This window comes from Sebastes fasciatus, chromosome 7, assembly GCF_043250625.1.
Source record: "Sebastes fasciatus isolate fSebFas1 chromosome 7, fSebFas1.pri, whole genome shotgun sequence".
In the NCBI taxonomy this organism is placed as follows: domain Eukaryota; kingdom Metazoa; phylum Chordata; class Actinopteri; order Perciformes; family Sebastidae; genus Sebastes; species Sebastes fasciatus.
Window position 1 is genome coordinate 20473400 of NC_133801.1, and position 20238 is coordinate 20493637.

The 20238-nt window shown below is 38.5% G+C and overlaps 1 protein-coding gene across 3 annotated transcripts; it reads right to left on the reverse strand.

The window, feature by feature from the left end:
* Positions 1-5986: 5986 nt before the first annotated feature.
* On the reverse strand, positions 5987-19483 carry relb (v-rel avian reticuloendotheliosis viral oncogene homolog B). Of its 3 annotated transcripts, XM_074642124.1 has the most exons (11): positions 19218-19483; positions 18976-18999; positions 17042-17211; positions 13131-13466; positions 12140-12306; positions 11868-11959; positions 11593-11724; positions 11394-11498; positions 9666-9881; positions 9445-9516; positions 5987-7390 (listed from the first exon to the last, which is right to left on the reverse strand). In XM_074642124.1, the coding sequence occupies exons 1-11, from the start codon at positions 19276-19278 to the stop codon at positions 6960-6962; spliced, it is 1806 nt and encodes a 601-aa protein (XP_074498225.1). In that variant the 5' UTR covers positions 19279-19483; the 3' UTR covers positions 5987-6959. The 3 variants fall into 3 exon arrangements, with proteins under 3 accessions (XP_074498225.1, XP_074498227.1, XP_074498226.1); XM_074642126.1 differs by lacking the exons at positions 17042-17211; positions 18976-18999; positions 19218-19483 and adding an exon at positions 15295-15616; XM_074642125.1 differs by lacking the exons at positions 17042-17211; positions 18976-18999; positions 19218-19483 and adding an exon at positions 15261-15610.
* Positions 19484-20238: the final 755 nt, after the last annotated feature.

The following is a 20238-nucleotide window of genomic DNA, read 5'->3' on the forward strand; positions in this document are numbered from 1 at the left end:
ACCACACATCTGCCCATGAAGACACACTGATGCAACAACCGTCCTTATATGGTGCTTGAGTTGAGTTGAACTACGAAAAAACAGCCGTTTCTCGTCTGGTTTCGCTTTCAACACCTCTGGACCGATATGTGACAGTTGTATTTGTGATATGTGGCTTTGTGGTTGCGACATGCTATTATGGTAAGATGGGGAGTCCCTACTGGAGTGGGGACTCCCGTGGGTGTTGTAACTTGGCAACAGTGGAAAATAAAATATACCTGACTCCTGTAAACAGAAAGATTCACTCCTTATATAGATAAACCTCAATCTGGAATTACCCTGTTCATATTGTGCACATGATTAACAAATCATCCAAATTAACACAAAGTCTTGCCAAATTTGGAGATTTTAGAGGAACATCTGGCTGCTTCATCTTCACTCCCCTGAGATAAATAAGGCTTCAAATTTTGACTTTTGGTTCATTTTGAATCGGGTTGCAAAGATTTGTTTGTGTGAAAGTGCCATCTATGACCCCGGCCCACGTATGAGCTGCCTTCCAGCTAATCATTAGCCAATAACTTCAATCTGTAGTTTCCTGTTGCAGATCATTTATCTCTCATTCCTATTTGTCTTTACTTGTGTAAATATTCATCACGGTAGTTGCTTCCTTATCAACCCCCTTTCAAGTCCACCTTTGGCCAAATATATTTTTTTATGGTTTAATGTTTAGTCAGTACAACCAAGTTAAATTTTAACTTTAGGGATGGCAATGTAGGTCAGTCTGGCACGTTGGTCCAGACTGAAATGTCTCCACTACATATGATTCATACCTTTAGTTGTAGATTGATATGGATAATAAAAATATTATCAACCAATAAATGATGAGGTATTGTTATAGACTATATATAGACTCCTAGGGGGAAATTCACAACCTACCCAGCAATAATTAAGTAATTAAAATGAGCCCCACCTTTACCAGCTGCAACATTAAAGTGATGTTCATATTAAAGCTGAAGTCGGTAACTTTGAACAAATATGATAAAAACGTTATTTTTACAAAACAGTCACTATATCCTAACAGTAGTGCATGAGACAGATAATCTGTGAAAAAAATCATGTTCCTCCTGTGCTCCTAATGACATTTGCAAGTTTCCACCGCGCCTGAACGAAAACAACCAATCACGAGTTTCGCGGACAGTGATTGACAGCTGCTTTAGAGACCGCTTGGCTCTGATTGGTTGTTTTCCTGCTGTGCTGAGAAATCTTGTAAATGCCAATAGGAGCACAAGAGGGACATGATTTTTTCCACAAATATTCTGTCTCATGCACTACTGTCAGGATATAATGACCGTTATGTAAAAATAAAGTTTTTATCATATTTGCTCAAAGTTATCGACTTCAGCTTTTAATGCATCAATAATTATAATGAAATAACACATTATTCTGAAATGGACCAGTCTGCATACTCTTACTTTTTACTTTTGATACTTTAAATATATTTTGATGCCAATACTTTTGTACTTTTACTTAAGTAAACATTTGAAAGCAGGATTTTTACTTAAGAGTATCTCTACACTGTGGTATTGCTACTTTTACTTAATTACAAGAGCTGAATTATTCACCGTAATGTGTTATTAATCAGTAAACAGTTGTAATCACTTGGGTGTGTCGCCCAGTGGGTGTGGTTTCAGTGAAAGCTCCTTTTTTAATGACTTTATCTGAGAGATGCAACTGAAAGTTAGACCTCCACCTTCACACATCTGAGGTTAAAAACCGTTTGATGATAATTTCTATATAAGATCGTTTCCACCACACATGACTCATCCTGTCTGCTCAGTTTTCCCCAGAGTCTCCACAAACCAACAGACACCTAATTGAAAGTTGAGATTCATGCCTGCTGTTTGAAACAGGTATTACCAGTCGCGGAGGAAGTATTCAGATCGTTTACTTACATTAAATAAAAGTACTAAAACCACACTGTAAAAATGTTACAAGGGAAACTCAAGTAAAAGTATGTAAGTATAATCAGGCAAGTACTTAAAGTGTTAAAAGTAAAAGTACTCAATGCAGAAATTTTTTCCCTGTGACACTCTTATATATTATATCATTAGATCATTATTACGCATGCATTAATGTAAAAGCAGGATTTTACTGTAATAGTTGGTTGAGGTGGAGCTCATTTTTAACTATTTTATATAAAACTAATGATTATTTTGATTATGTATTCATCCGCTGATTATTTTCTCCATTAATAAATTGATTGTTTTGGTTTGTAAAAATTCTGAAAATAGTGAGAAATGTTGTCTTCACAATGCTTGATTTGTCCAACCAATAGTCCATAGCTCAAAATCATAAAACAAATAAATTCAAACTATAAAAAAAAAAAAATAAAAGTAGCAAATCTTCACATTTGTGAAGCTGTAACCATGAATTATTTTTATATGAAAAATGTCTTTAATGATCAAAATAATTGCCAATTAACTTCCTGTTTCTCCACTAACTGGCTAATTGTTTCAGTTTGTCTATACTGTTGGGTTTAATTTTTAAGAAAACATCATAATTGATACACTCTTTGTATGTTTTATGCACAAAAATCTTAATTTGTAAAGGAAATAGCTCAAATGTTTTATCGGCATGAAAGGTATAGTACAACAGTACAACTATAAAGGGACTGGTACTCTACATGTTTTCAACAATGTTATCCTAGACCCATATTTTGTATATAAGTATAGCTGACAAATAATTGTAGTGAAGTAAAAAGTACAATATTTCCCCCTGAAATGTATGTGGAGTAGAAGTACAAAGTGCCATGAAAAGAAAATACTTAAGTTAAGTGCAGGAACCTCAAATGTGTACATAAGAACAGTACTTGAGTAAATGTACTTAGTTCCATCCCACCACTGGGTATTTGCATAATAACAGGAATACTTCATCAGATTAATTCAATAACCACAGTGAATGTATCCGGCACTTTACTTAACTTTGTTGCCTAATCATAATTTGGATCATGAAGTTGCTGTAACCTTTGGACATGTTGGACAAGTATAGATCACGACTGTGTTGCAAGAACACGTGAATAAAATAAATATACAGTCCCTTGAAGTATTTTAGTGACTTGTGCTAGGACAGCTAACCCCCATGTGACCATTTCAATGTCTTTTTTAAGTGCAGAGTCTTCTCATGGAAATAATCATTTTAATAATGAAGACATGGGTCACGTTCACAGTTGTCTTAGATCACAATTATCAATTTCATAGCAAATCCACTTGATTTCCATGGAGTTGTTAAACATTGCTTTACTGCAGAGCATAAACTTTGCCATAAAGGAACAATTTGATATTTTGAAAATAAAAGTTATAAAAGTTATAAAAGTTAGATGAGAAGATTGATACCACTCTTGTAAAAGAGTGGCACTGATCTTCTCATTTAACTCTCAGCAAGAAAGCGAATATGTCAGTACTGTTCCTTGAAATTTTTGTGGATGCCACTGTCCTAAAAACTCTTCTTCTGATGGGATCACACCAGCCACAACGCCAAATCTGGCCAGGGTATAAAGTTGGCAATGGCCCCTTCCGAAGATCCTATACCCCCATACTTCCGGCGCCCTTGCTCGGACCACGCTCATCTTCGAACTTGGCCTTCATTTTCGATCTCAACTACACACCTGTAAAGTTTTGTGACTGTGACAGAAATAGACACCTGGTAAAATACTCAAAACTACGGAGCCCCCCTAGACCCCTTGGAGAATTGTTTTATTAATTTGTGCCATTGAGTTAGTAACCCGTTTCCTCAAGTTAGTAACTCGTTCCTTCAAGTTAGTAACTCGTTCCTTCAAGTTAGTAACTCGTTCCCTCGAGTTACTTCATAGTGCACTTCTTCCAATCATTCCTGACAGTCCACACATTGCTACGGATCCCCCCTAGATGATCTACTTCAGTAAAGTTGGAAAGATATTGACAGATTCAAACTTCCTGGATCAATAACTCATAACCGAAACGTTGTTAAAACTCAAACAACGGCTCTTTCTAACCATAGTAAGGTAGACAACGAGCAACGACAACCTAAATTTAATCAAAACGAGCCGTGTTCCGAGCTGGACACATTACATTGGTCTCCATGTATATATTAGTTAGAGTTACCTAACTCGAGGGAACAAGATACTAACTTGAGGGCACGAATTAATAGAAATTTCCCCTGCGGTCTAAGGGGGCTCCGTACAAAACCACTTTTCAAGACCACATTTTGCCATGATGACACACACACAGACTCACAAGGGGAAAACAATACCAACCACACAGTGTCACGGCTTTTAAAAACTAGAGTTGTATAGAAATAAACCTGAAATAATTCTGAAGTAGGCCAACACTTCCTGTATCTATTACAGCCTTGCTTTCTTTAATTATATCTTTATTAAACCACCACTTTTCAGATCACCATGTTACAACTGATAGTGTGGACCAGACAAGTCCAGACAAATCACAGCAGCAGAGTATGGTCCTATGGTCAGGTGTTACCACTTTACAGGAAATGATGTGTATCTCTTTACACAAGGTCGGAGGCCCTGGCAACCAGCCCAGTGTGGAGTTTCCCAGCTTCACCTCAACTAAAAATAACAGTGTACTATGTCAAAAAAGTAATAAAAAAGTCATAGTATAGTATAGAAAAAATGATGGAAAAAAGTCATGGTACAGTATGTCGAAAATGTTCACGAAAAAAGTAATAATATAGTATGTCGAATATTTTTATTAAAAAAGTCATAGTATAGTATGTCGTAAAATTTCATGAAAAAAATTCATAGTATAGTATTTAAAAAAAATTATGAAAAAAGTCCTAGTATATTATGTCGAAAAATTTCATGAAAAAAAAGTCATACTAAAGTATGTTGAAAAATGTCATGGAAAAAGTCATATAGTATGTCGAATATTTTTATGAAAAAAAGTCATAGTAAAGTATGTCAATAAAATGTATGAAAAAAAGTCATAGTATAGTATGTCGAAAAAGTTCACAAAAAAGTCACAAATTAGTTTGTCGAATATTTTTATTAAAATTGTCATAGTAAAGTATGTCAAAAAATTTCATAAAATTAAGTCATAGTATGTCAAAAGAATTTCATGAAAAAAGTCATAGTATATTATGTCGAAAAATTTCATGAAAAAAAAGTCATGGTACAGTATGTCGAAAAATTTCATAAAATTAAGTCATAGTATTTCAAAAGAATTTCATGAAAAAGTCATAGTATGGAAAAAAATGATGGAAAAAAAGTCATGGTACAGTATGTCGTAAAATTTCATGAAAAAGTCATAGTATGACAAAAAAATAAAAGTCATAGTATTGTACATCGAAAAAATAAAAAAGTCATGGTATTGTATGTCAAAAAAGTCATAGTATAGTATAATAAAAAAAGTCAAAGTATAGTATGTCGAAAAAATAAAAAATTCATAGTATTGTATATTAAAAAATACTTACTTTGTATGGATTATAACTTTAAGTAAACATGCAAAAAAATTTGCTCACAAACCTAATTTAGACAGAAATTTTTCAATAAAGTTTAGATAAGTGTTGTTAATTTCCCAAACTGTGTCAATCTATAAAAAGTGGCGTAATGAGTTTCCCAAATGCCTAAACATGTGGCATTACAAAAGACTTATTGAAAACAGTTTTTAAACTGTAACAGTCACGTTTTTGAGAATAAAAAGGCATTGTGTGCCGTTAAGACGCTGCGACCACAAGGTGTCTGAAAACTATAAACAACAAAGGACAACTTTCAGCTGAGCGTTTCTCTCTAATTTCTTGACAAACAAGTCATTCAACATTGTGTTGCTACATTACTGACATTTAAAGCTCTGATGTGAAAATCAAAAAAAACATCTACTTGTTGTTGCCAAGCTTCATTGTTTTTATAGGTGAGCAAGCAGGTCAGGAATGTGTGTAGGCCGGCAGATGAAGGTCACATTCATAAGTGCTTTCATCCCTTTGTCACTGCTACAAATCATCACAAAGGCAGTAGTCAGTTTACATTTTACATTTTATTGTTTCTCTTATGAAACACTACAATGTTACAGCGAGGGGGCGGAGTTGGACTTGTGAAAAGCTGCGAGTGGAAATTAGAATGTTGAACACGAGAGTGAAACTGCAGGACAATGGGAACTGACGCAGACAGAGCTATAAATAAAAGGACTGGTTTCTATTGCATTTAAGTAGGTTAAATATTAAACAAGCCAGCTGGTGTGACGGCAACATCAACAGAGAGTAATAACAGGCGAAAACAATGTGTAAAGCAGATCTGAAACTACTGTGCTTGAAACTTTTTGTGTTTTAAAACTAAAATCCTACGTCAACTTCTTGTAAGAAGTCGGGTCGTTCTCCCAAAATTATGTTGAAGCAAACAAAACTGACCTTAGACAAACATTACATGACAGGTATTTCAGTCTTACCTCACCAGTCATTTACTACAACAGACGGCAATTCATGGGAGGGTTTCTGTTGTTCCCAAGTTAAATATAGATGTTCATTAGTTCTCCTTTTAAGCTCCACGCTGACTGTGAGTCACCTTCTTCTGACGAATAATGCTGGCAGCATTTAGCAGCACATATGTAGGACTGTTAACCGGCTCCTGGTTGCTAAAGCCTTGACCAGCAAGGTCTTCAGATAAAGATATGGAGCAAGCAGGAGGGCAAACACATTTCACAGTGCAAGCAGCCGGAGCAGTAGTCTTGGATTTGGGACAACATAATCTTGTTTGGCTCTAAATCCAGAGAGGTTCAGGGAGAAGTTCATCGTTTTGGGAAATACACTTACTCACTTTCTTGCAGAGAGTCAGATGAGAAAGATCGATACCATTCTTACAGATGAGTGGTATCAGTTTTCTCATCTAACTCTCTGCAAGAAAGCAAATAAGCGCACTTCTCAAAATGTCTATATCTTTTAAAGTGGACAGAGAAAGTGTGAAAGGGCGCTTCATGATCCTGACTATCCTATCCTCATAGCTCCTCTTCTGTCTTCACCTGAACCATGTTGGATGGGCTGTCCTGGGCCTCAGACTGCGGAGTCTGGCTCTCATTGACGAGCATGTTGAACTGCAAGTCGCTGTATTGGGAAAAGTCCGGATTGTACGAGCCAAAGTTCTGGTTAAAGTTCGTATCCATGTTGGCAAACGTGGAGCTGGCGTCGGAACCCTGCTCAAAGCCAGAGGGCATGGACGAGTTAATCATGTCCCATAGTGCAGGCATTTCTAGCAACTGATTAAGGATGGCCGTTGCATCGGTGGCATTGTTTGAGTCCTGGGGTTCGTTGAAACACATTTCCCCCAAAGCGGAGGCCCCAGGCTGGGCAGCACAAAGCCTCTCGTCTGGAGACATCATGGTCTGAGGCTGCTGGAAGTGGAAGGGCTGCTCCACTGCAGGTGCACCTTCTGATGCATGAGAGGGAACGGGGTTGGGTTGCAGAGAAAATAAATACCCGTTAGAAATATGATGAAAGATCCGTTATTAGGTAGAGAACTTTATACTTGGATCATGACATGAGATTCATGCTGTTTGAAACTTATTTAAATTTTGAAATAAATTCCAATATTTCAAGAGTTTTCTGCATCATTAGAGAAGTGTAGGCAATGTTGTGTGACAACAAAACCCACTTAAAGTTACTACAAGGAACTTTTGTGTTGATTTTGGCAGTCTCTGTGGACAAAAGCAGTAGGACCGGCGGCGCAGCGAGGCGGAGTTCTGTTCCTGGCCGGAGGTTAATAAACTCGTGACAACACCGGTGTTAGCGATTACACCAGACACTTTACAAGAAAAGATGACGGTCAATATGTGTAGAGCGCCTACTTTGATCTTTACCGTCGGGTGGCTGAGTGTCTGGCCTCTACGGTCCAGCTTTAGCTGCGGGGCCGCATTACGTTTTTGGTTCCCTTATAGCATTGTGTTTAAATCTAAAATATTGTCAAATAGGCGCTTTTGCTTTTCAAGTCGACACCAAATCCTTCGCCATCATCTTGTCTGACAACTCTCTCTCGTTCCGTGTGGGAAATCTGATACCTACTACTCTGAGCTGACTCCTTGCGGAGCAGATGCATTCACTTTCAGTTTGTAGTGTTCGTCGTCCGACTATGTATTGATAACACAGCGCTGATACGGCAAAATGAACTAAATGGGTTTCATTGCTGTTAAAAAAAAAGAAAAACGGCGAAGGGGTATATTATGTAATCGGTGTGTTCCAGACCACAGTGTAAGACCGGTAAAACCGACTACCGGGGCAAGCCTAGCGTTGAAGCAAATTTTCATAGTGGCCAAACGGTGGTACTACAATTTCTGTGTCGGTCACTTGATGCCATTGGGCCCAAAAAGGCCAGAGACTTACATTGGGAAAGAGACGTCTGTAACTCGGCGGATCTTTTTTTTTTTTTTAAATCATTAGACTCTAAAATGCCCCAATAGCCGAATCCAGAGTTATTTTCCTTCCTCCGTTCGAGTGAATGAGCCCCAGACCGAGAGCTGGGAGGCGGAGTTAAAGAAAACACTACTGTGCCTGCTCTGTGGGCCCAATGGATGCGGTTGATTGCCGGATGATCCGGGTACTTTATCTCTCGGCAGTCGAGCCATTTAGGCTTCATGCGCCACTGATCAACTCTCATAGGAATGAACGAGAGCCCGCCTCCAACGCTGTATCTAGTTCTCTCTATACATCCATGCGGCAAACCTGGCTGTAGTTAATACTCACAGCTGTCAAGCCAACAGTTTGTGGAAGACTCCGGGGACGCGCAATAAGTGCACGGGCAGAGTGCAATCAGGCAGGTAGACAGACGGGTAGGTAGACAGACAGGTAGGTGTCAGATTTCCCCACACGGAACGAGAGAGAGAGAGTGTTGACAGTCTTGCGACAGCCAGATTTTTTCCTTTTTTTGTCAGAGCATTTGATTAAAAAATAAAACTGGTAACTGAGTGTAGATGTACTTCTCTGTACAGTTGGTTCATTGCTTGTTACCTGAAACTTTGTAACTGGTTCATTAAAGCGTTGCACCTGTATTTGTTCTACTTCAGTATGTATGTACATTTGATTTTACTTTGTATGTGGTACATATAGTATGTGCATACAGTATGTATGCACATAGTATAGTTATACTACTTTTATATTTATTTCACTCTTTATATCAATCATCTTAGGCACAGAAATTTCCTTTGAGATGAATAACGTTCTCTTCTTTTGTCAGCATTGTTGGAATTGTGAACGGACAAAACAGACCTGGAGTTTACGTCCAGTGTGAGCATAAAAGTCGCAGTCGATTAAAACATGTAGTGTGAGTTCACACTTGTACAAGATTAATAAAATGCAGTGTCTGCTAAGGTTTCAAAGAACTGAGCCATTGTTAATGTTATTAGTAACACCTTTGCATCAGTTTGCTCCTAACTGCCTCTACACACCAGAAAACCATCAAATCCAAACAAAGAAAAGATGTCCGAGTCTCACCTGACACACACGGTTTGTCTCTGAAGCTGATGTCTGACTTTATCTTTCTCTTCCGCTTCACCTCATATGGATCTGAAATGAGTCAGAAATACTTCAATTAACCTGCTGTTAGTGTTTGTGGCTTTAAGATGCATTTGTTTTATATCAAGTAAATTTCAGCCATTCAAGCTGATGTTGCCATCAATAACTCTACAGTTCAGTGCTGTACAGTCCTGACTGACCTGGGTTGTGTGGCAGGTACGTGAAGGTAATTGACTCGCTCTCCATCTGGTCTGAGAGGCGACGCAGGACCACGTTGACTTCAATCTCCTCCGTGATGTCCTGGTCCTGGTAGGGCGGAGTCTTAAACACGATGGCGATCTGCCGGTGCACATCTGTCTGGGCAAACTCTCCGCTCGCCTTCCACGGCCCTCGCCTGAAGATGATCTCGATGTCATCTGTGGATCAGCGACAACACGCAGAGCCATGTCAGTCAAGACAAATACCTTAGAATATAAGATTAGTCTTTTATCCTAATTTCAATAGAACACTGTGAACTGTACAAACACTTTGTTTCTCCCTTGGCTTCAAGTCGAGTTCATGATACTTAACATTCATTTGGATGTTCATTTTCATTCTACAGGGGTGCACAAGATGACAAACACATTTCATCACAAAAATCCTGCAGTAAATACCAATTATTTGTTGACACTATCAATAAAAAACAGATATTCAGACAGCAGCTACTGTTAATCACAGTCATACTGGCATTTACTCAAGTTGAGTACTAGTTCTGCTGCATGACAAATACCAAATGAGTGACCAAGGCAACTTACAGTGGTGCAAAGACTGCTAAATAATAGGGCTGTCAATCGATTAAAATATTTAATCATGATTAATCGCATGATAGTCCATAGTTAATCGTGATTAAACACACATTTTTATCTGTTCAAAATGTACCTTAAAAGGGAGATTTGTCAAGTATTTCATACTCAACATGGGAGTGGGCAAATATGCTTGCTTTTCTGACAAAGACAAACATTGTCCAGAAACCCTCACAGGTACTGCATTTAGCGTAAAAAATATGCTCAAATCATAACATGGCAAACTGCAGCCCAACAGGCAACAACAGCTGTCAGTGTGTCAGTGTGCTGACTTGACTATGACTTGCCCAAAACTGCATGTGATTATCATAAAGTGGGCATGTCTGTAAAGGGGAGACTCGTGGGTACCCATATATTTCATTCACATATCTGAAGGTCAGAGGTCAAGGGACCCCTTTAAAAATGGCCTTGCCAAAATTTAGTATAAGTTCGGAGCGTTATTTAGCCTCCTTCACGACAAGCTAGTATGGTATGGTTGGTACCAATGGATTCCTTAGGTTTTTCTAGTTTTAAGCTAGCTACTAGCTTTAAAATTGAGCTTGTTACAACCTAATAAATGCCTTAAAGAAATTAGTGGCCTTAAAACGAAATTGCGTTAACGCGTTATTATCGCATTAACTTTGACAGTCCTACTAAAATACACACTGCTACACTGCTAAATCATAGGATGTAGCAAGAGAAAATGTCTCAAAAATGAAGGAAGGAAAATGCTATGATAAAAGAGAAACGGCGGTCAAAAGAAGACCCTCTTCAACAATGATTGAAAGATGTAAATTCAACAAAAACTAAATATAAGCAGTAAGCTTAACAAAATTGACCCCTGCCTTAAAAAAACACAAATCGCATAAAGTATACCTTAGTTCGTATCAACAGCACTTTGTTTTAAAAGCTGTTAAAGTTTGGGAGCTTAGAGAGACAGAGTCACATCATCATCATACTGTGAATGTCTGCTGTTTGGTCTGGTGCGTCTCTGATCTAACAGAGGATGTTTTATACATTTAACTCCTGTATTAAAAACTGAGCTTCTCCCATGAACTCTCTGCTATAGGAGCCCAATTTAAAAACAAAAATAAAACTTCCTCTTACCTTTCTGCACTTTGTCACACAACATGTAGATCTCGGTCTTGCCGGCGCAGGAACCTCTGTACTGGTTAAAACGGTTGATCTTAAGCTGCGATGTAGTTGTGGCCTCTGTGAAAAAAACAAAACATGCAACAATGTGTGAGAATCATGAAACATATTTACATATCGTTGGTGCGGTTGTTTACAAGAGTGTGTTTCTTACTCTTGTCATAGATGGGGCTGGACACCACTGGGCTGAGACAGTCTTTTCTGCCGTCCTCCCACTCGAACTCACACTGAAAACACAGACGCACTGAGTTCATGTCCATGTCCTCAATGCCCTTTGTGTGACCAGCTGAGGGAGGAAAAGACACAAAATCAAAGTCTGTTTGCAGGAGTCACAATGAATTTCAACAGCAAGGAAAGAAGAAATTATCATCCTTTATATTTAAATATATGGATGTGTAGAAAGATGACAATGCGTTTGTGTAATCTTACTTTGAAAGGGGTCAATATTTTGGCTTCTTCTCTTCTGAAGTGAAGACTCCAGCTCTTTCCTCCTAATACACTGGATACCGAGGTTACCAAAGCTGCATGTCCAGAAGACAAAAAAACACATTTTGTCAGGACATTTTATATGTTAAAAAATGCAAGAAAGACATTATGATGTCCAGAGTCTGATGTTAAGAGTCTGAGGAAAAGAAAAAAAAATGTATTTGATAAAATGTAATGTGTTGGCAGAGGAGACAAATGAGAGATAGGATGAGCACCTGTGACGTCGGCTGCTGTGAGGATTGAGCGTGACCATACAGATTCCTGAACCGTTCGGGCAGTCTTTACCCACAAGGCAGTGGGGGTGAGGCCGGTGTGGGAGGTCTTTAGTCACCAAGGAAACGGTGATTGTGACCCTCTTTAAGTGTTCGATGGGACCTTGAATCTGAAAGAGACAGGACAGGAAGATTAAATGTAGGAAAAATACAAGGCAACATTAAACATATCGACATCTGGGACACATAAACAACCAAACAGCATACATACACACCAAAAAAATACACATTTACTGTTATGCAGGAAGTGTAATAATTTCTAATACACCAAAAAGGGAAGAGTAGCTGTCAAATTGAGAAAATTTGATAAACTATATGTTAATATGCAGCAGATGCTGCCTGAGGAAGCAGAGTAACTGCCAATCAAAGCATTTCATCTTGTTTTTCACACCATGGAGTGTCTGTATTTGTGCATATATTTAGCATATTCTCACTTTTCTGCATTCAACAGCTCCCCTCCTTTTTTCTATGTATTATAACTGACCCGATCACCAGTGCCTGAGGTACCGATTTCACCAAGAAGAATGCAAAATGCCAAAAATAAAAGATCAATCAAAGGTTTTACTTAAATAACTACATTTCATTAACACAAATGCGCAGATTTTAAACTGTTAAAACCTTCACACGCCTCTACAGCCATCCTCGTTGTGTGATGATGTTTGCATAAGGTGAAGATGAGTGGGAGTGGTTGTTAGTATGTGGGCAGGGCATAAACCACACGTCTTTGACCTCACTTGAGCTGGGATTTGCGGGGACTTTCTAATCAACTCCAACAACCCACATCCTCCCAGCTCCACCCGTCTGCACCGGACGACGCGGGGGGTTAAAGAATACAAACCAAACAACTGTGGTTAAGAACCTCTCTAACTGTCACTGAGATCTAGTAAACCCCCTTAAAGGTCCAACACAAAAAAACAAATGCGTCTGCGTCTACCTCTATCGCAGGCTGACTCTTGTTGGTTTCACTGCTGGACGCCCCCAGGATGCTGCCGGCCGAGCGTCCCTCACATTCATAGCGAAACCTCATGCCTCTCTCCTTGGGCTCCTCCACCACCACCAGCTTGGGCTTATTCAGAAGCTGCTCCAGCATCTCGGTGTCGCCGCCGCAGTTCTGAGAGGGAACGCCGCGGGAGCTCTTAGAGCCCGGCGAACACAAAGAGCCTCGACCACGGCGAGAGGAACCGGCTGGAGAGGCTGCTCCCCTTGAAGGATGAGCCATCACTCTGGAAGTGCACGACTGCTGCTGGGGCTGAGGGAAGGTGCAGGTTGGCTGTGGAAAAACAATAACACAACTATATTATTTAACCTTATTTAACCCTCATCTAACCAGGTAAGACCCACTGAGGCTGGAAACCTCATATTTACAAAGGAGATCTGGCAAGATGGCAGCATATAAAGATGCAACACATAAAACAATACAAATGTTCCAAATGAATGGAGCAGAAAACAAAGACTTTTTTCTTAAAAAATTACTCAAACCGAATAATCAATTATCAAAATAGTTGACGATTAATTTAATAGTTGACAACTAATCACAATAGGGACTGACATCATATATATATCTTATGATCGGTCATACTGATTGCAAGATAGGGCTGTCCCGAATACCATTTTCTGGGCTTCGAAGCTTTGATGAGAAATATTCGCGGAGCAGCGTGACAGTGCCCGGGACAGTGCCGCTGCCGCACTACTATACACACACGCACCTCTACACACAACAAACTGATATCTCTCTGAGAATAATAATGAATTTTAAATTAAATATGAATAATGTTGTGGGATTATTCCTTATTTCATGGGCTGTTTTGGGATTTATACATTATTATTACATACTTATATCTAAAAAAAATTAAAGTAGCATTCGAATAGTGATTTGGAGGTCGAATACCATGGCCACGGTCGAAGCTTTGAAGCATTCGGGTCAGCCCTATTGCAAGATAAACAAAAATTATAGCGATATGATGGTAAACAATAGGCACTTCTCCTGGCTTCAAAAGAGAAACCTTTTCTGAAATAAAAAACAAACTTGGGTCTCTGTTTCTTAACATGGTTTTAAACATGTTGCTTAAGAGAACGACATTTCATCAAGCCAAATACCCACATATATGTTAGTAACAGGTAACAACTTCTATTGTCTGCTCCTGAGCCGTAACAATATCCATTTAAAGACAGCGGTGGGAAATTTAATTATCTGCTACTTTATATTTATACTCCGCTACATTACCTGACAGCCATAACTACTTATTACTTTTCGGATTAAGATTTTACATAATAACACAGAACATTTAACCAGTGGTTCCTAGACTTTGTGGCTTGTGACCCCTTAAAAAGCAGTGTCTAGTTGGGCACCCATGTAATCTTTGAAGATGTCTATGGATTGTTAGCTGTTCCACCAAAGAGACATTTCCCCTCTAAACATCTCTTTGAGGCCCAAAGATGTAAAATGATCCAAAATCCAGAAAATACAATAAAAACTTGTCTAACAGAATTTAGTTTTTCTAATCATCACCATATAGGCTTCCCAGCATGAGAAAACAACATCAACTTACACTCGGAGGACAAACAAACAGTCTCAGGCACGTTTTTACAGATAAAACAGAGAACTAGATATCTGTCATCCATTACAGCAGATGACACAGTAGGTGAAGCATTCTGCATCATGGCAGCAGTGAAACCAAGCAGAAAAACTGAGTCACTACATGTGTTTTTCCTTCATGCATGTGCTTTTTATCAGTGCATCGAGTTAACCATGTGCTCATTTGACTCCTCCTCTTGCATTTTCTTATATCTTATTTCCCCTTTATACCACAAGCATTTCCGTTCCCACTCAGACTCTTGTTGTTGAATATATATATATATAAATATATATATATATATATCTCGGTACTGCTTTTACTTTCTCTATCTGCAGTGCTCCCTATCTTCACTCAGACATTTCTGCACAGTTAGGCCTCTGATGGGCTTCCATGTGATGTTAAAGGAAGAAATAGTATCACAAAGAAATCACACTCAAGTTTTTAAATCTATCTGAAGCACCAGTGTAACAACAGATGAATAATCAAACCTGCAGTGAACAAAGAAGTTGACCTCTTCGTCACCTGTGAAGCAGTAAATCCGGCTGAGAGCTCATTAAAGCGTTGCTGCGGAGATCTGGCTGATGCCTCTGCATGAGATCATGTTTCACACTATCCTGTCGAGTCACAGACGTCTGTCGTCAAAGAGCGTGTAAGCCTGGGCAAACCTGTTAGCCTTAAAACAGTAGAGCTAAACAAAAGCCTAGCAGACCGAGCCAGCAAACAGGAAATAGGAAGTCAGCTCAACCCGACGTCGATCAACCAATTGGAAAAGCAGCGCAGGACGAAGAATGTGACCTTTCACCTCCCGGTGGGTTTGTCTGGTAAACAGAAAGGAAGGCAAACTGAAAGTAGGAGTCAGATTACAGTTATTCCATTTCTCCTCCTCCTTCCTCTCTCTCAGCCTCCTCCCACAGATCAGCATGCTGAGGAGGTGTGTCATCCTCTAACACAGGCCGCAAAGACTTATTTAACAAACTGTATTTACACGAAATCTAATTTAGCAATCTCACATGCAGGTCATTTATTACTAAAGACTTCAGCGGTTTCCTCGTGCCCTACATTATTACCTGTCTGTGCAGGCTACAGCGTTGCTGAGATCTTATCAGATTACAACACTTCTGATCTGTAAACCACGTGCTTTATGGTAAGAGCCCGACCTGACTGGCTGCTGGTACGCTGTACAACAACAAAAACACCCAACCGACTGCAGACTACACATGTACAACACTGCAGTCTTTTCCACCAACATATAATCCTTTAAAAAAAACACTCTTCATAAAGCTGCAGTCTGCTTTTTTTACATCCTAACAGAGAAGAAGCCTGACTGAAGCTTCCTCTGTTCTTGAGTTAATTATCAACAAGCTTTAAATAGCAACATGAAGGCAAAATGGACAAAAGAATTTAGTCACACTGATGTGTAATCATTCGTCTGTGCCTGCATGGATCAATATTTGTGTATAGTCAATGAAGGATTATTTGCATCAATTAATCTGTAGATTTTTGTTTTGATTAACAGTTGAGTAGTATGCCGAAAAAAAGTCATAAAGGCATAGTATAGTATGTCGAAAAAATCATAAAAAAGTCATAGTATAGTATGTAAAAAAAATCGTTAAAAAGTCATAGTATAGTATGTCGAAAAAGTCATGAAAAAGTTATAGTATAAAGTATAATAATGCTTTGTTATATTTCAAATATATTCAAATAAAGATTATACAAAACAAAAAAAATAAAGCAACAAATCCTCACATTTGAGAAGCTGAAACTACATAAATTGTAGTCATTTTTGCAAATCAAAATTCAATCAAAATTGCTGAATTAATTTTCTGACGACCAACTAATAGATTAATGGACTATTTTAACTAAGATATTACTATTCTAACTATTAATGTAGTCTAACTTGGATAAAGACAAGCTGGGAAAAGTAGCACAGAGAAAGTATATGACATCTGCATTCAGTCTTGACATCGAAGCTAAAATATGCAGCTTTTCTAACGCTGCATATAATAATAATAATAATAATAATAATAATAATAATAAATTATAAAAGGATCTATTGTGCATAATTAAACTATCTGTGCTTGTCGAGGCCTGCTGCTGCCCCATTTGCCATCATGCCCTCTGGGTGTTGCCAACAGTCATTCTGGGAAATGCAGGAAACCTCTAACGGAGATAGGAACCAGATGAGACCAAAACAACACAAATGACTACACTGGCACAAAAACCTCCCACTGTGAGAGCACACCCACGAATCGTTTTTGAACCCACTCACCTGACATGCAGTGCCTCTTGCCACCAGCACGGGCTGAGCTGGCGGTGAGGTGCTCTGTCGCAGCATCCGGTGGTTCTGGCCGTGTGGCTGGCAGAGGAGTTCAGCAGGAGGGGCTGGAGGTCCGGGGAGGGGCCGATCTCCGTACTCTGAGATGATTTCCTCAATGAGGTCTGCAAAAGAATATTGATAGTGTCTCAGATAGGCAATGTAACTGAAATAATGTTGGTGTAAAATGTCTGAAAACAAAAACGTCCATAGCTGGTTTATCATTAAATCAATACCAAGCAAAGAAGAATAAAGGTAACACTGCTCTATGGATAACAGGTCAGTTTTTGTCAGAGAAGGGGGGATTGCAAGTGATGAAATCATATTAACAAAACAATACAAAAATTATAAAACCTCCAGAATAAATAAGGAACTGTGCTGCCGTACCAATATAAACAGACATGGTAGGTATTATAAATGAAATCTCTCTGAAAACCCATAATTCAACGTATATTAATTCAGGGCTTCCCACAGCTTATTTTTTACAGTGGAAACAAAGACAGCTTATACTAACATCATAAAAACTTTATAAATTTGTATGGAAAGTAACATTAATCATCCGGGTAAAGAGGCGATATCTTTCACTGTAAATGCAATATATTTAATAATTTATTTATTTATGTATTTCTGGATGGACATATATATTGGTGTTGCTGTGGTATTATTATAGTTGTGTTTATTTATCTGACGTTCGCCATATGGCACATGATGAATTTCCCAAAGGACTACTAAATATCTATATTAGATCTGTTTGCTGCTCAGTGTTACGGCTGTGTATAACAAGTCTTCCTTGTTTGTATATGATGACCTTAAAAGTGTTGTTTACTCCACACACTGGTTAGTGTGAAAGTGTCAACAGTGACAGTTGCCTATGTGTTGTTGCTATGGTTATCAGCAGGTGAATATTGTGGTTGAGGTCTACGCTGTCTGCCAGACAAACAGAAACTAGAGTTTCCTGCAGCCATAACACGTTAACAAAGCAGAGACGCTTCATCGCTCAGGCAATCAACAGACAATTCTTCAACAATTTTAATGATCAAGTAGTCATTTAAGTATTTAAAAAAAAAAAAAAAGATTAGACAAATCAGTGGGTACAGCTTCTCAAATGTGAAAATTTGCTGGTTTATACTTCTATGCTCAATATCTCTTGGTTTTGAACTGCAATTGCAATAAGTGCAAGCAATTTGAATATGCAAATTTGGCTTTTGGGGAATTATAATTGCATTTTCACTATTTTCTAACATTTTATAGACTTATAAGATAAGATAAGATAAGATAAAATAAGATATTCCATTATAAGTTCTGCAGTGGGGAAATTTGCAGTGTACAGCAGCAAAGGGGATAGTGCAAAAAACAAGATGCATCAGCGAACACAGTAAAAAAAGAGCTAAACAAAGTGTAACAAAATATGAACCATAGAATATATAAATAGGAGCAGTATATACAGTATTGACAATAAACATTCTATTTATACTTTATATAAGTGAGAAAATAGGTAGATTAATGAATAATGAAAACAAGTTGCAGCAATAGATATATTAAAATTAATGCTTAATAATGCTGTTGAGTTTTGTTAAATGTTATCTAGTCTTGTTTAGTTTTGCACCTCACTAAGCCTGACATCACCACACCAAATGCATCATGCCAGAGCAAATATGATTTCTGGGAAATCATGGTTCCCAGGCAAACTGTAACCAGAGGCTTTGTGACGGTTAAACATTACAATACAAGATGAGGAAGCAGAAATACTAACGATGGTCTGATCTGAACTTCTCCTTCTGCATGAGGTCGCCTAAGGTCACACCTTTTTTTTTTTTGTTGCAATAAACCCACACATGCATGACTTCATGTCTCCTGAGCTAAAGGAAAAAAAACAAGTTTATACTCACCAAAGTCTGACTGCCCTCGCGGCTCTGCAGGACAAACAGAAAGCATTATTATAATAATAATAATAATCTGCTGTTAGAAGTTAAACATGCACAAAGAGGGAGTGAGAGCTCTGTTCCTGGGAATGGGTGTTGGCTGCTCTTGCTGACAAATCACATGTTTGGTGATGATGTAAGACCTCTCTCACACTCACACACTCACTTTCTGACACGAACAAACACAAAAACACCAGATTAACACCTACCAGAGGTACCGTTGAAGATGTCCATGTCTTTCATCGCATGTGAGGAGTCCTTAAAGACCATGAACTCCGCCGTCGTGGATCTTGAATCCTTTCCAAAACCAGATTACTTCCTGTACTAATCTTCTCTTCTGGGGTCAAAACTTCTATCTTTCCTTTTTTAAACAGCTCCTGTAAAGACTTGTCAGGCTATAAAACAGCTCAGTATGTCTGCACCGAGCCGTGAAAAGCTGTTAAACGGACTACAATCCATGTGTTGAGTGATATTTGACGCGCGGTTTGACTCAGTTTTGTGTTTCCTGAAGCAGCCTCGCTCTGATTGGCCGCTTCAGCATGTGGAAATCCCCTTGACGTGACGTCACCTCCCCAGAGGGAAACCCCCCCATGGGGATATAACAGGTACCCTACTGCATGCAGCCTATTACTGACCTAATGTTTTACTAATTTGAATATCAGCTTGAACCCAAAAGGGGAACGTGACCCAAAAAGGAAAATATGTTTCCATTGTGTAATATTTTTTTTGTTTTTACTGAGCTTCACCGCATTATGCAAAACAACCTGCGACTATTTAAATGAGCCTATAAATGTAATGGATAATACAAGCTTAGTCAAAGCCAACTTTTCCTCAAAGAGAGACATTAGATATTTATCCTGCCTGAGTTAATGTTTTACTAGTTTGAAAAATCAACAGATTGTGACCCAAAAAGGAAAATATATATTTTTTTCCATTATGTAATTTTGTTTTTACAGAGCTTCACTGCATTATGCAAAACAACCTGCGACTTTCACAACAGCTTCTTCCCAGCTACAATAAGACTGGTGGCAAAGGACATTAAAGAGGGACACAAATACCCCGTACCTCACCTCCATACCATTATTGACACACAGTACACCTGAACTGAATGGACTGTAATGCAGTGCAATATGCTGCCTTCCCGTGTAATTCTCTGAAATATATTAATTATTTCTTTTTTTTAAAAATATTTTTATGAGCTACAAGTTCTTTTAACATGGTCATGGAGCA

Excerpts from the sequence above, each read along its gene's own strand:
- relb (XM_074642124.1), bottom strand. The coding sequence starts at position 19,278 with ATGGTCTTTAAGGACTCCTCACATGCGATGAAAGACATGGACATCTTC. Across the intron at positions 9,882-11,393 it reads GTGTGACAAAGTGCAGAAAG|ATGACATCGAGATCATCTTC; the intron begins GTAAGAGGAAGT and ends GCTGATCCACAG. Across the intron at positions 7,391-9,444 it reads AGACAAACCGTGTGTGTCAG|AAGGTGCACCTGCAGTGGAG; the intron begins GTGAGACTCGGA and ends CTCATGCATCAG.